The 13,905-nt window shown below is 38.2% G+C and overlaps 1 protein-coding gene across 1 annotated transcript in view; it reads left to right on the top strand.

The window, feature by feature from the left end:
• The window catches only part of tbc1d32 (TBC1 domain family, member 32), a 69,898-nt gene that overhangs the window by 300 nt on the left and 55,693 nt on the right, over window positions 1–13,905 (top strand). The window contains exons 2-14 of the mRNA XM_036582093.1: window positions 450–648; window positions 1,401–1,562; window positions 1,809–1,986; window positions 3,187–3,258; window positions 3,614–3,739; window positions 5,927–6,005; window positions 6,098–6,201; window positions 6,303–6,364; window positions 6,457–6,607; window positions 7,335–7,394; window positions 7,707–7,809; window positions 12,185–12,322; window positions 12,490–12,579. Coding sequence (XP_036437986.1) covers window positions 494–648; window positions 1,401–1,562; window positions 1,809–1,986; window positions 3,187–3,258; window positions 3,614–3,739; window positions 5,927–6,005; window positions 6,098–6,201; window positions 6,303–6,364; window positions 6,457–6,607; window positions 7,335–7,394; window positions 7,707–7,809; window positions 12,185–12,322; window positions 12,490–12,579 — 1,480 coding nt within the window. The 5' untranslated portion in view covers window positions 450–493. The remainder of the gene's footprint in view (window positions 1–449; window positions 649–1,400; window positions 1,563–1,808; window positions 1,987–3,186; window positions 3,259–3,613; window positions 3,740–5,926; window positions 6,006–6,097; window positions 6,202–6,302; window positions 6,365–6,456; window positions 6,608–7,334; window positions 7,395–7,706; window positions 7,810–12,184; window positions 12,323–12,489; window positions 12,580–13,905) is intronic.

The raw sequence follows: 13,905 nt of genomic DNA, 5'->3' as shown, positions 1-13,905 counted from the left end.
CTGCTGCATCATTTAAGGTGGAACGGGAATATTAGTACAAGAAGCTGGCGAATAGGAAGCCAACTGCAGTCTCGTTTAGCTTAGCTTAGCTAGCCACCTTTAGGTGCTGCGGACTCTGCAGTCTGAAAAGCTGAAAAGCGGCTTGGTGGACCAAATCCTAAGATACTGACCCAGTCAGCTATCTCAGCTATCTAACCAAATAGCTTGTCAAATGTGGCTTTTGGGATGGTTTATAATAGCTCTTTTACTTATAAATGCGAGTATAGCCATAGGTTAAGTGCAGCCAAAATAGAAGAGTAATTCACCTAGCTATGTAAACTCAAGGTGCTGGTGAGTGAAGATCTTGGGGTGAATGCAAATGAAAATTGGGCAAGTGTTAATAGGTGAGGAATAAGTAAACTGAAAACTGCTCTGATTACACCTCCACGACGCTGTGCCTGTGTCTATAGGAAGTCCTTGGCAAAGAGGAGTGCATCACACCCCCTGCAGAGTGATGTCTCAGTTTTCTGCGGAGGATGAGGCTGAGCTCCAGTCCCTGCTGAGACAGCTCCTGAAAAGTGTCAAGGAGAGAATCTCAGGGGCGCCTTCAGTGGAATGTGCGGAGGAAATCTTGCTGCACCTGGAGGAGACTGACAAGAACTTCCACAAGTGAGACCCGTAGCTAGAGATAGCATAACACGGCTTTTTCTTTTCCAGTACTGATACTGAATCCTTTGAATGGAAGATGGGCTGAGAATGATACCGATCCAATATTTTTTCTGGTTTTTAATTAAAGTGCTTCACTGAGAGGGGGATTCCGTCAATTTTTCAAAACATCTGCATAATTTCAGATAATTCTTTCAGAGTCATAACATGCAGGGTGTCAAGGCAAAATAGTCCCCAAAGAAAACATTTTTTGGCTTTACTATTATTTTACCACTATCTTACCTTCATCAATATTACATATAAAAACTCATAGGTTCGCTGGTAAATAAATTGACTGTGTTGAAGACATCACGACCGCTGGTTCCTATCACTACCACTGTAAAGAAGTCTGAGTTGGTACATTTTTCTGTGATGAAGCATTTCACATCAAACCACTATGAACTTTGTTTACATCTCAGCAATTAAATTATGCAAAAGTTTGAAAACGGAAGTGAAAGATGAGCATCACCAACATCTTCATCTACATGTTCAAACTACTCAAACGCTCTGCAAGCTTACACAAAATGCACAGCTAACAACCATTTAATTAGCAGTACTTCGGGCTAGAGTATTCAGACTGGATGAGATCCTTTTTTTTTCCGTCTGATATCCGGTTTGGCATTTTCTGCCAGATGCCAGTACTCATCAGTACTCCGACCCTTGTTGTTTATCTGCAATAATGACTTATGTTTCTCTCTCTTGCCTTTGTTCATTAGTTATGAGTTTGTCAAGTATCTGCGGCAGTATGTTGAGAGCACGCTGGGGGCAGTTATTGAAGAGGAGACTGAGAACTGTGCTAAGGGTGACGGTCATACCATTGGGTCAGGTCAGGACACCCTGGTCCATGCTGTCACACGAAGGGCTAGAGAATCTGCACAGTATGTAGCCAGTTTTTTCTCTGTATTAGCTTGTTCCTTCCTTTTGATTGCTCTTTTACATTAAAGCTAGTGGTATAGAGTCTTTCAACCTAATCTCCATGTGACCCATTACCACAGACAATGTTTTTTCCCCTGTACAGAAAATGTGTTCACTCAAAATTAGATTAGGCTGATACTGCAGTATTGCTTTAAGATGTGTGTAACATAAATATCTAGCAGCCAGACAGATGTGTTTTTGTTTAATAGATATAAACAGATGATGCAGACCTTAAAGCAGACCATGATGGTGATTGTGGAATCGCTGATCAATAAATTTGAAGAGGATCAGCTGAAGAAGGAGGAGATGCATAGAACAAGCCAGCATGAACAGTCAAGCAGCCACTACACAGACAACTGCTCAGACAGCGACTCCTCCTTTAATCAGGTGAAATGTTGCATGCATTTTTCTTTTAAGAAGCATTCCATACCATATCCAGGGTGAAATGTATGTTATTGGTCCAGGGCTTCTGTAGCTGCAAAATGTAGCTCAGTAAATTTAAATGTGAATGAGGCTATTATAAGAGGGGCAAATTTCTGAAATCTGATACAAAAAACATAAAACGTGGCCTATGCAAACGTTATGTAATATTTTATGGTTATTTTTTTCTCTTAGTTAAACTCAACAAATTAAATGCACTAAAATTTGCAGAAAAGTATTATTTTTAAGATTGGTTCTGTAGAGGATGTGTTAACTTATTTTCACCTCAACAAAACTTCAACAAAGCATGCCATTTGACCAAAGGTGTTAAAATTTGGTCAGTTCTGTTTGGTTAAGATTCTTTAAGAAACAATATAGAATAATTTTACAAGACACACCAAATGCATACATGTAAAGAAGCCCATGCCCACCAGTAATAGGAGAAAAAATTGCCTCCAATTTCTCTACTCTGTTTCTGGTACCAGTATTTCAAAATTTTGATTTAGTATCTTAAAATAATTACTTCTTTTCTCAAAGTGATGACTTGTTTTCTCACAATATTGACTTACTTTGTCTGAATAATGACTTCTTATCTCATAATAATGACTATGTTGATATAATGTCTTATTGCCCAAAACATTGACTGTCAAAATATTTACTATTCTTTCAAAAATGTTGACTTATTTGTTGAAATAATGACTTATTTTATCAATATAATGACTTTCTATGTCAAAAATAATGACTTAGTATTTCGTAACAATGGTTTATTATTCCAAAATAATCATGTTATTTATTATCACTCTTTATTTTGACATAGTATCTCCAAATCCCAAGAAAATAAGTCAATATTTAGAGAATGTAAATCATTATTTTGTGGTGCCAAGTCAATATTTTGGCAAAATGCATCCAGATGAATAAAGGAAAAAATACTGATTTTTTTTTTCTCCTCTACTGGTGGGAATAGGCTTCCATACAAAAGTGACCGGAGAAACTACACAGTAGTGTGATATAAATACATTAACATGTAGTTGAATTATGATCGTCAGGTGCATGTATCATGAAGCATCATTGCATTTCTTACGTCTTCTACTTCACAGATCTGCAGTTCTTAGTTTAAATTGTTTATGAATGTGATCTGTAACAAACTTGTTCTATTTGTAAAAGCAGAGCTATGCCTTCATCAAGCAGGAGCAGCTGCAGGTCATTTCTGAGAAGCTTGACCCAAGTAGACCAAGAGAGGTACTAATTTTTTCATTATTTGTTTTTTCAGTTTTTCTTGTGCCTTTTCCTCTCTTGATATGTTTTGCGCTGTGGAATAACAGTACTTACGCACTTACCTGGTAAAACCTATCTGGTCATTTCTGTGTATTCTGTGCGTTAGTGCTGACTAGTGATGACTAATTAGTTTCTGCCAGTGCTTTAGCTTGGTGGTATCTTTAGACCCTGGCTTATCTGTTATAGATTAATAATTAGTTTTCCAAGTAGGCAATAAGGCACTTCTGTAAGTTGCTCTGAATAATAGCATCTGGCAGGTATTTTAAATGTAAACATAAACTTCTGATCATTTTGAAATGACAGTAAGCTCTTATTGCAGGTACGTTGGGAAGCCTTACAGTCCTTATGCTGTGCTCCTCCCTCTGATGTCCTGAGCTGTGAGAGCTGGACTGGTTTGCGCAGAAACCTCTCAGCTGCCCTCGCTGACCCTGATCCTGACCTCAGTGTAAGAACTAGCATCCACTTTCAGTTAATTCAGTCATAAATTGTGAGCATCCAACTAACACAACTGGTATGTTGTTGAGAAATCCTGTAACCAATGGGAGAAAAAGCTGTTTTCTTTAATATTTATACCTCTACAGATTATACATAGTTCATTTGAACTTCCTCCCACCTATATAATACGTATATGGGTAACAAGTACAATGTACAAGTAAGGCTTTCAAAATGATCATTGTAAAAGATTAAAAAAAGGATGTGACATGTATTTTTGTATCTAAAACATCTGTTACTCGTTATTATTTGTTTGTATTGTATTGTATAACTTTTTAGACATTTTTAAACAAGATTATCAATTTTACTACCCAAAAAATATTATGTAGAGCAACCACACATTAATTAAAATGTTATACTTTAAACCTTACCACTATAAACTAGCCTATGTACTTGTACACCTGTATAATGTCCTTGGACTTAAGGCGATACATATTTTTTCATATAAGTAAACATTATTACAATTACAACACTTTTTGTTAAAAGCATGTCAGAATAAAATTTGTAATTTTTTCTGTGCAACATTTGAGGAATCAGAATTTACGGACAAACTTTTTCAGTGAGTTGAATACTTTGAAAGCAGCCTCCCCATTTCTCAACATGTTATGACGTTGAAGACTTCAAACATAAACAGCAAACATTTTGATTAGAAATTTATAGAACTAAATGACCTATTTAATTATTATGTTCAATAATTTACTTAATTTGCATACATGGACAGTCGCACCACGTGACATTTTTAGCCTTTGGGAGACATAAATGCCTAAAATGTGTTTTATTTATCTGCAAATAAGGTATTGCAAAATAATGGGATAGATTTTGTATTTATTGAATTATTTAACAGGAAATGGACATGGTTTATAAACCTCTGTACTTTTTGCCAGTACTAAGATCGTGGTGTGACTAGGATCCAGTGCAAAAAAAAATGTTCCCCCCAATATGAAAATTACTTTCAATTAATAAAAAAAATTATAATGTAGTTTGCATGTTTATTCTGTTATTTCTCATATGAGTTACTGCTCTCAAGGCGTGCCATTCCACCCACTAGCATTTAATGTTACGTGTTTGTTAGACTACCTATTTCGATTACTGTATATCATTTGTCAGTAACGTTATTTATTGTATAGATTAGATAAATACAGTTCAAAGGGCACAGGTTGGGTTCATGACTCACTGCACTCCAGCTGTCTCATGTATTTGTTTATATCATCAGCAGCACAATTGTATTAATTAAGGATTGATTAGAAAAAAAAGGTTTTGGATACTAACTGTAAATACTGGAATTCCTGGAGCTTTGGAAATGTTCTTCAGAACTCTCTAATGACAGCAGGACCGCCTTCCCACTTCCCCCCAAATTGAAAACTCTATAAATCTTTACGACGTATGTGACAGTTATTATTTAAACAATGAATTTTGGTGAAAGACGATAAGTTTGTATTTGAATGTAATCCTGATGGTAATCACTGTATTTTTATAATGTACTGTTATCTGATTACTGCGTTTTTTACTGTAACAGAATACAGATACCTTTTTTCGTATGCTAATTACGTAGCACCTTTATATGTATTCCCTTACTACCCAACCCTGATAATATCATTGTTTATTTACAATAAGAAGTAATTCCAAACTGTAAAACTCTATGGAATGTATCGTGTAGCACCAAACAGCCTACCCATTGTTTAAATATTAATGGATGTAGCTGCGCTGTGCGCTAGTTTAGTCCATCTTTAGTGCAGCTGGCCTGGACAGACTGACAGGTCTGACCTCCGGCCAGTGAATCTGCCAGTAATTTTGATGCACAGTTTGAGTCTGGAGTGGGCCAGTAAAAAAATTAGAGAGCCAGTTGCCCCATCCCCCCTCCAACCTTAAGCCCCATTGCGACTGCCCTTCGCACCTGGTAGTTACGCCACTGAGATGTCAAAAATTGGGAATGTCAGAGAGAATCACATGTAAAATGTTATGCTAGTGTCTGTGAACCCTTTTGATCTTTATAATATGTGTAAAATATCTGTTAACCTGTTATTTGAAAGAGTTTTGCCACATTCTGGAAGTGTGAGTCTGCCACAATTCTCACCTCTTACAGTGCTGGCTCCCACAGGATTTGGGAAAAATTGCATTATTTTTTTTCTTTACTTTGCAGGACAAGGTTTTACGCTTCTTTGCAAAAACATTTTCTTCCTCCCCTCTGAACGTGACAAGGGAAATATACACCAGCTTAGGTAATAGATATTTTTTATTTTCCTTATTAAAATCTAGTGAACATGTTCAAATATAAAGTTCACATTCTCATATATTCTATTTCCTTCTTTAGTGAAAAGCCTGGAGAGTGACTTTCTGTACCACAAGCTGAGTTTTCCTGCTGAGTCAGCGGGCATGGATGTGAATAGGCCAGATATTGCTCGCCTGCTTAAACAAGTGTGTGGCGTCTACAGTCTCCTCAGCTATTCTGTGGTTACTGGAATTTGACTCATATTTGGCTAGAGATTAACTGGACATTTCATGTTCTGTCTTCCTAGATGCGATTAATGAATGACTTCCAGCAAGAAGTGACAACGTTTTGGATACGCCATCCTGAGAAGTGAGCTATGGCCTGTAAAGCATAAGCTCTGCTAAATAGCTGGTTTCTCCAGCAGTTCTTCATATGTAATTTCTCTGTGTTCTATGTTGTAGGTACATGGAAGAGATCATAGAGAGCACCCTTGCACTTCTTGCTCTACATCATGAACACGGCATAGGCACTCACGGCTCAGAGAAAGCTCTAGAGCCAGTGCATTTTCTTTCTCTTTTGGACATCAAAGCCACCTGGTTCAAGAAGTGGATGGTGAGCCACACTGCATCAGTCCCTTAGAAATAAAGAGTTCTAATTATTGTTCTGCTACCCTGTTTAAGTGTAGTTACATAATTACGCAATTAATTACATTGTTTTGTATCAACAGCTTTTCTACGATACTGTCCAAAAGTGAGAGACCACCCTTTCGTTTATTCAATGTCCAGTCGAAATGGCTGTTAAGTACATGTTACTTATTTTTTGATGTCAGAAAATTACACGGGAAATCAGTGCAACTGTGGACACAAATGCTGACAAAATTAATCATATGTTTAGTTGTTGGGGCTTCAGTGTGATTTTTTGTTAAAATATGTTTTCTTAGTAGTCGTTTTGAGTGGATATTACATAATTGAAAAGGTGGTATCTGACTTTTGCAAAGTATTGCATATTTAAGGTTTGAGTCTGCACTTCAATGTCAAGAAATAATAAGAGGTCAAAAATTTAGAAAACAAGATATTCTTCATAATGAAATATCTCCTCTTCTACTTATAAACACAAGTGTGGCATAGATTAAAAGTTAAGATCAGCTCTTTAGAAAAAAAAATCTTTCAATGAGCTACGAGCAAAAAATAATTAATATAACATTATACCATGCTTTTTTATTGCTGGCAATAACTGCAACTTCAATGGGTTAGCAACTTACTTAGAGATAAATTACTCTGTCCAAAACATGGTAAATAACTAGCATGTGAGTAGTAACCCTGTAACTGTTTACCCCCAGCATGGCTACTACAGCAGGACTGTTGTCTTGAGGCTTCTTGAAAGGAAATACAAGTCAGTGGTGAGTTACAGATATCATTTACATTTGCTACTTATCTCTTAAAGTACTTGGAGGCTAGTGTCATTGTAGTCTTTTCAAGTGTTTATGTCTTTGTTTGAGAAAGTGGTAGTGATGAAACGTACATTTTTCCAGCCAGTGTCATTAGTCATAGTATGTGTTTCTCTTTTTTCTGGAGTTCACAGCCAGGAGTGACTTAGCAGCCTGAACAGACCTATTGAGTCTAGCTTGCAGGCTAATGAGCTCTATAGATTAATGGTAGGCTTATTCAGTGGGGAGCCTGAAGTTTACAAACGTTTCTGTTCTTTTTTCTAGATTGTTACAGCAGTTCAGCAGTGCTTTTATTACTTTGAGTCGTATGACCCTGTAAGAGAGGAAACGTTGGAGATCGCTCATGCTATGGAGCATCAACAGATCGGTATGGTTGTGCTTTATTCACAGAAACCTAATAATGCAGTAAGGCAATATGACTATATGATACTGCTGTCACGATACGTTACCTGAGGAATGCTCACAAAAGTTTCAGCTCAGAAAAGCTTGTCGGCAGTATTGCCCGTACTAAGAACACTAAGGCCCAATCCTGTTTCTTATTTTTACCCTTACCCCTTGTTTTCGAGTGCCACCTTGCCCCTTCGAGCTGAGTTACAAAGGGTACAGGTTGAAATCTTCCCCCTATGAAATGGGACTACCCTCAAATAAAGAAGAACATCAATTCATTAACAGTTTACTAGTGGTGCTCTGTCAGTCTGCAATGATAGCAGAGGAGGATAAAGTTAAGCAATCTTGCTGCTGGTCTTTCGTTAAATTTAGGGAATCATATAACTTCAAAGAGGGGGGATGACAATTATTTATTATTGCCCACTCCTAATTCTTCAGTGATATGAAGCTGAAGTCAGCTATTCACCAGCTTTTTGTTCGGATTTTCTTGTTCCACCTTGAACGATGCAGCAGTTGTGATGCCATTTAAGGTGGAACGGGAAATTTTTCTAGCTAGCTACCGAGACATCAGCATGCTACTAGCAATTTTTTATACTTGGTGTGAAAAAAAGGACCACAGTATGAAATTAAATGAAGTTAAACATAGATAATACAATGGTTATCATACCACATATTTGTGGGTTTATTTGGTCGCTTGCGCAGCCATCTTTCTTTTTTTCTCATAAAACTCCATTTCGAGTGTGCCTCTGAAAAACCTTTGTTTGGGGGGCCATGTAGCCATAACACTTCACCCTGCCCCTCTATCTCAACAAAAATCAGGACACCCTAGACATGAATGTGCAAAATGGGCTAAAGGCTAAGTGGTAGGGGTAAGGGGTGAAATGGGATTGGGCCTAAACAACAGAATGTTTCATTAAGAAGACATTTACACAGGGCTTCCAAGTGGCATAGCTGTGCACAGCTTCACTGTTGTTGGGAAAAGGTGAGTTTGAATCCTGATGATGCCAGAAGTCCAAGAGAGCATAACTTGATTGGATGTTGTGCTATGCAGGCTGACCCATTAATTGTTTTTATTTAAACATTGCAATTTGAAAGACTGCAATTTTTAAATCACAAGAGCTGCAATATGTATTGTAGCCTACATTATCAACTAGTTTCAAGTGAGAAGATTAACCTACTAACACAATCTGGCAACTGACTGCACATGACATAAAGATGAAAATCTAATTAAATAGTATTTGAGTTGTAAATGAGACCTCTTGCCCGAAAGGTCTAGCTTTACCTTATTGCATCAAAAGAAAAAAAAAAAAAATTTCTCTTAAAAAACAAATGTACTACTCTCTCCATAAACCCCGAAATGATATATAGTTCAACATTTTTTTACAACTTAATATAAATTCATGGATAAATATAGAAAAAAATTAGATCAACTGACCCTAAAAAGATCTGGGGCAATAAATCCCAGGAATGCAGTGATCCAGATGAAATTTCAGAACTAATTAGACCATAGTCATTTAGTAAATGTGGTAAGATTAGATTTGGCCTCATCATTTAATCAAGAGAGTCAATAAAACTACTACTAGAGTAGTGAGATGTCCATGCAAGGCCCATCTGACATAAATCAGGGTGTAAATATGAGAAAACTGTGTGAAATTCAGGCCAGCATACTAAAGAAACCTCTTCAGAGTGAGACATTCTTTCCTTTAGTTTCTCCTTGCACGTCTCTCTCGTCCTCTTACATGCTGAATAAGCGGTCAGACTGTGAAGACGTGGCTATCAGCCAAACTGGTGTGTGTGCTATTACTCAGTGTTCTTCTGAAGCCCAGTGCCCAGCCTATCGTGTGCCTGTGGAGAGATAACTACAGATAACTTGGAGGTCATGGGAGTTTACACACACGTAGCATGAGCTATGTTTTGCTATTTTTTTTCTGGGTTTGCACCTGCTTCCAAACCAGAAACAGCAGTTTGGCCCTAGTTTGCTTTGCCCATTCTAGTAGCCTAGTGTTTATATTTTCTTCCCAGCTGGTGTGCACTCATGTAGCACCTAGCAGTCATGAGGAATATTCACAGCTGTAAAGATAACAGAAGAGATGACTGTGCTTAAAAGAATCCCTTTGCGGTAAACCAGGTCCACAGTATTATTTATGTCTCTCCAAGACCCCCCTCCAATGGAGTGCTTTCTGAAAGTGATCCTGATTACCTGATGTAAATTGTGTGTGTGTGTGTGTGTGTGTGTGTGTATATATTATATATTTTCACATCTGAATTTTACATTTAAACCTTGAAAACTTTTTTTATATCTGAAGTACATTAGTACCACATTTAGTTTATGTAGATTTGATGTCATTGTTGAGGAAACACAGCTGTGGAGTGCTGGGTGAATGCATTCAGTGCTGCAGGCAGATATGTCAAAAATTATTTGGACACCTGACCATCACACCTATATGAGCTTGGACATCCTGTTCCAAAATCAGGGGCATTAACATGGAGTTGGTCCCTCTATGTGGTGATAATAGCCTCCACTCTTGAGGTATGGCTTTCCCCAATTTTGGAGTGTATCTGTTGGAAATCGTGCTCATTCAGTCAAACGAACATTTATGAAGCCAGGCACTGACTTTGGATGAGAAGGCCTGGCTCACAATTGTTTCAGTTCATCCTAAATGTGTTCATTGGGGTTGAGGTCAGACATACAACTCATTAAACCATGTTTTTATGGACCTTGCTTTGTGCACAGTCATTATGAAGCAGGAAAGGGCCTTTACCAATCTGTTGCCTCAAAACTGGAAGCATGTAATTGTCTAAAATGTTCTGTAGCATTAACATTACCCTTCACTGGAACTAAGGGGTCAAGCCCAAACCCTGTAAAACAGCCCCAGACCATTATCCCTCCTCCACCAAACTTCACTGTTGGCGCTATGCATTCTGGTAGGTAACTTTCTCCTGGCATCTGTTAAACCTAGATTTGTTCATCAGACTCCTAGATAGTGAAGTGTGATTCATCACTCCACAGAACATGTTTCCACTGCTTCAGAGTCCAATGGCAGTGCTTTATACCAGCTGACACTTGACATTGCTCATAGTGATCTTAGGCTTTTGCGCAGCTGCTCCGCCATGGAAACCCATTTCATAGGGCTCCTGGCCCACAGTTCTTGTGCCAAAGTTGCTTCCGGAAACTGTTTTGAACTCTGTAGTGAGTGATGCAAAAAACATTTTTTTTTTTCTGCACTTCAGCACTTGGTGGCTCTACTCTGTCAGCTTGCATGGTCTATTGCTTTGTGGCTGAGCTGTTGTTTCTCCTAGGCCTTTCCATTTCATGATAATAGTTCTTATAGTTGACTGGGGCAGATCTAGCAAGGCAGAAATTTTACAAACTGACTTATGGCAAAAGTGTAAATGACAGTGCAACATTTAAATTTACTGAGCTTTTCAGTACGAGCCATTCTACTTCCAAAATGGATATTGCATAGCTAAATGCTTGATTTTATAGACTTGTTAGCAAAGGGTGTGGCTGAACTCAATAATTAGAAGGGGTGACCCTGATACTTTTGGCCATATAGTGTATCATTCCTACAAAAATACAAAAAGTTATCTGTGGTACATTTTAAAACATCTTCAGACCACAGCTCGGATACTATCGTGTCTCAGGCAAAGCTAAGAGGGTACAAAGACCACAACACTGGGCTTTAAACTTAGTGTCTATGATACTTAAAATTATGGTCTTTATTACTATATTAATTACACTTCTGTGTCCAAATTAAAGATGACAGTATACTACAACCACAGCTTTTACAGAACTGCGCATTTATTGTGTTCTTCTATTTGACAAAGGTTAAGCTTCAACCCACATGCTATCACTGTACCTGTTCCCACTTTAGAGTTAGAAACTGTCAAACTACATTTTCTTATTCATAAAAACTTGTCTGCCTTATTATTTTTAGTGGTAGTAGTAGTATCTCTGTAAGTACATCTGCTAATGCTTCTGGACACGTCATCAGTGAAGCATCAGCAGATGTAAGCCTACTTACAGACTTAATTCACTCAAACCACCAACACTTTTTATACTGGTCATTTTTAGACTGTCCCCATTTCAGAAGTGGACATGGGAGCAAACATAGTAAATGAGTTGGAGCTTCATCATTTTCAGATGAAGGGCAAAGCAAAAAATACCACCTCTGGTTTAACCATTTACCACTGATATTTTCCATACGGATATCCAAATTCGAGGCTTCTGTTACCGGCACAGGCCTAGAATAAATGTATTTATTTGATTTGAAACTTGTTTGAAAGAGTTGGACTGAAAAGAGAAAGTTCAGTGAGTTTTCTGTTCTGTTTTTTCCTGATTTCTGTCCCTCCAGGCCCTGCTCAGAGAAGCTTTTACAGTGCTAAGGAGCTGGAGTACACTTACTTCGTTCACTCGCTCTGTGTGCTTGGGAGGCTTCTGATGTACACTAACGGGAGGAAACTTTTTCCCATCAAAGTGAGGAAAAGGAGAGGTCAGTACAGTGTGAGGAAATAGACACCACCACAGAACTTCTGAAAACACCAGAATTTCATCATATTTTTGCAAGACTTGCTGATAACAACACAAATACATGCATGCAGACATTTTTATTAGTCAGTCTTTACTAAACTTTAACGGTCACATTGCTGTCTGTTCCAGATCCGGTAACTTTGACTGACTTGGTGGTAATCCTGATTAATATCATGTACCAGCACCCAAACACGTCATACTCCGATTCTGCCCACACAGGTGCGTCCTACTGATTCATGTCCTGTCGTTTTCCCTTACACACCTTTACGCACACATTCCTTCCTGCCCAGGAGGAATAAATTGCACTGGGGAGGGTTGGGCTAATTGGATTTTATGATTTTCCTTTATCTAACTCTGAGGAGATGCTGTGTTCTGGAGCACTGTATCTGTGTACATTGTGGCGTAGCTGGTCACCTCCTTCTGCCTGACACATTCTTCAGATTCATCAGTAGATTGTTTTATGAGCTGTTCAGGTTCACTGGTACTGCTTGCTGTCTTCTTCTGAATCGATCAGTACTGCTCCTTGTCTCACAGTGCATGCTTAGCTTTCTCTCCCGTACTGGCCGTGATTCATTAACCCCTTTTGCTAATATTTAGTAAGCTGAATTGATAACACCTGGGTCAGCTTGGGTAAAGCTATAAACGTATTGATTCCCAGAGTGTGCTTGGGCATCTCCATATTTGGGTCTGTCTAGACTGAGCTGCCATTTTATCAGGTACACCCTCTTTGTAGATGCACTTTGTAAGTTTACAGTTACTGACTGCAGCCCATTTGCACAATTAATTAGCTTCCCTTTATCCCCTCTAATGATACAGAACCACCATAAGACCACTACTGACTATATATTTATGTGGTGGACTATTCTCATCACAGCAGTGGCACCAACATGGTAGTAAACATTGTGCCAGTACAAGCATATCAGGCACAGCAGCATTGCTAGTGTTTTTACTCACTTCAGTGTCAGTACTGAGTTGAGAAAAGTCTGCTAACCAAAATATCACTTTGTAATTTTTCGTGTTTTTTTCCTTTTAACAGACCTGTTTGGTCAGGCACAGAACTAATGGGACAAACTAAGGAATTCATTAACTGTAACCACTGTAATTGCCTATGTGGTGACTACAATGGGGCTGAGCAGGTCTGCCTGGCATCTCTTCAATTGGCTAAAGTTTGCTAATATAACTTAATGAATTTAAAGTTACTCCAGTTAAGGTACACTGTTTGCAGTAGCTAAACAGAACCTAATGACATAATCTAGATTGGATGAAATCAGGGCCGATCAGCTTGGCACCACAGTCACCACCACAGCAATGGGCCTCATTCACCAACCTTTCTTAAGAGGCTTTCTTAAGTGTTTTCTTATTTGGGATTTGTTCTTATGTAAGAACAGAATCTACACACACTCAAGAGCACAAAGGTATGAACAATTCTGTGGTTTAAGAACAGGTCATGAAACTGGCGTAGACTTTTTCTTAGGATCTTTCTCAAGAACGCATTTAAGAAAAAACTTAGGAAGATATTGGCTAATTATGCCTGGTAATCTTATT

Source organism: Colossoma macropomum, unplaced genomic scaffold (assembly GCF_904425465.1).
Source record: "Colossoma macropomum unplaced genomic scaffold, Colossoma_macropomum, whole genome shotgun sequence".
NCBI lineage: Eukaryota > Metazoa > Chordata > Actinopteri > Characiformes > Serrasalmidae > Colossoma > Colossoma macropomum.
Note: the sequence above shows the minus strand (reverse complement) of the source record. Positions and strands in the feature narration are given on the sequence as shown.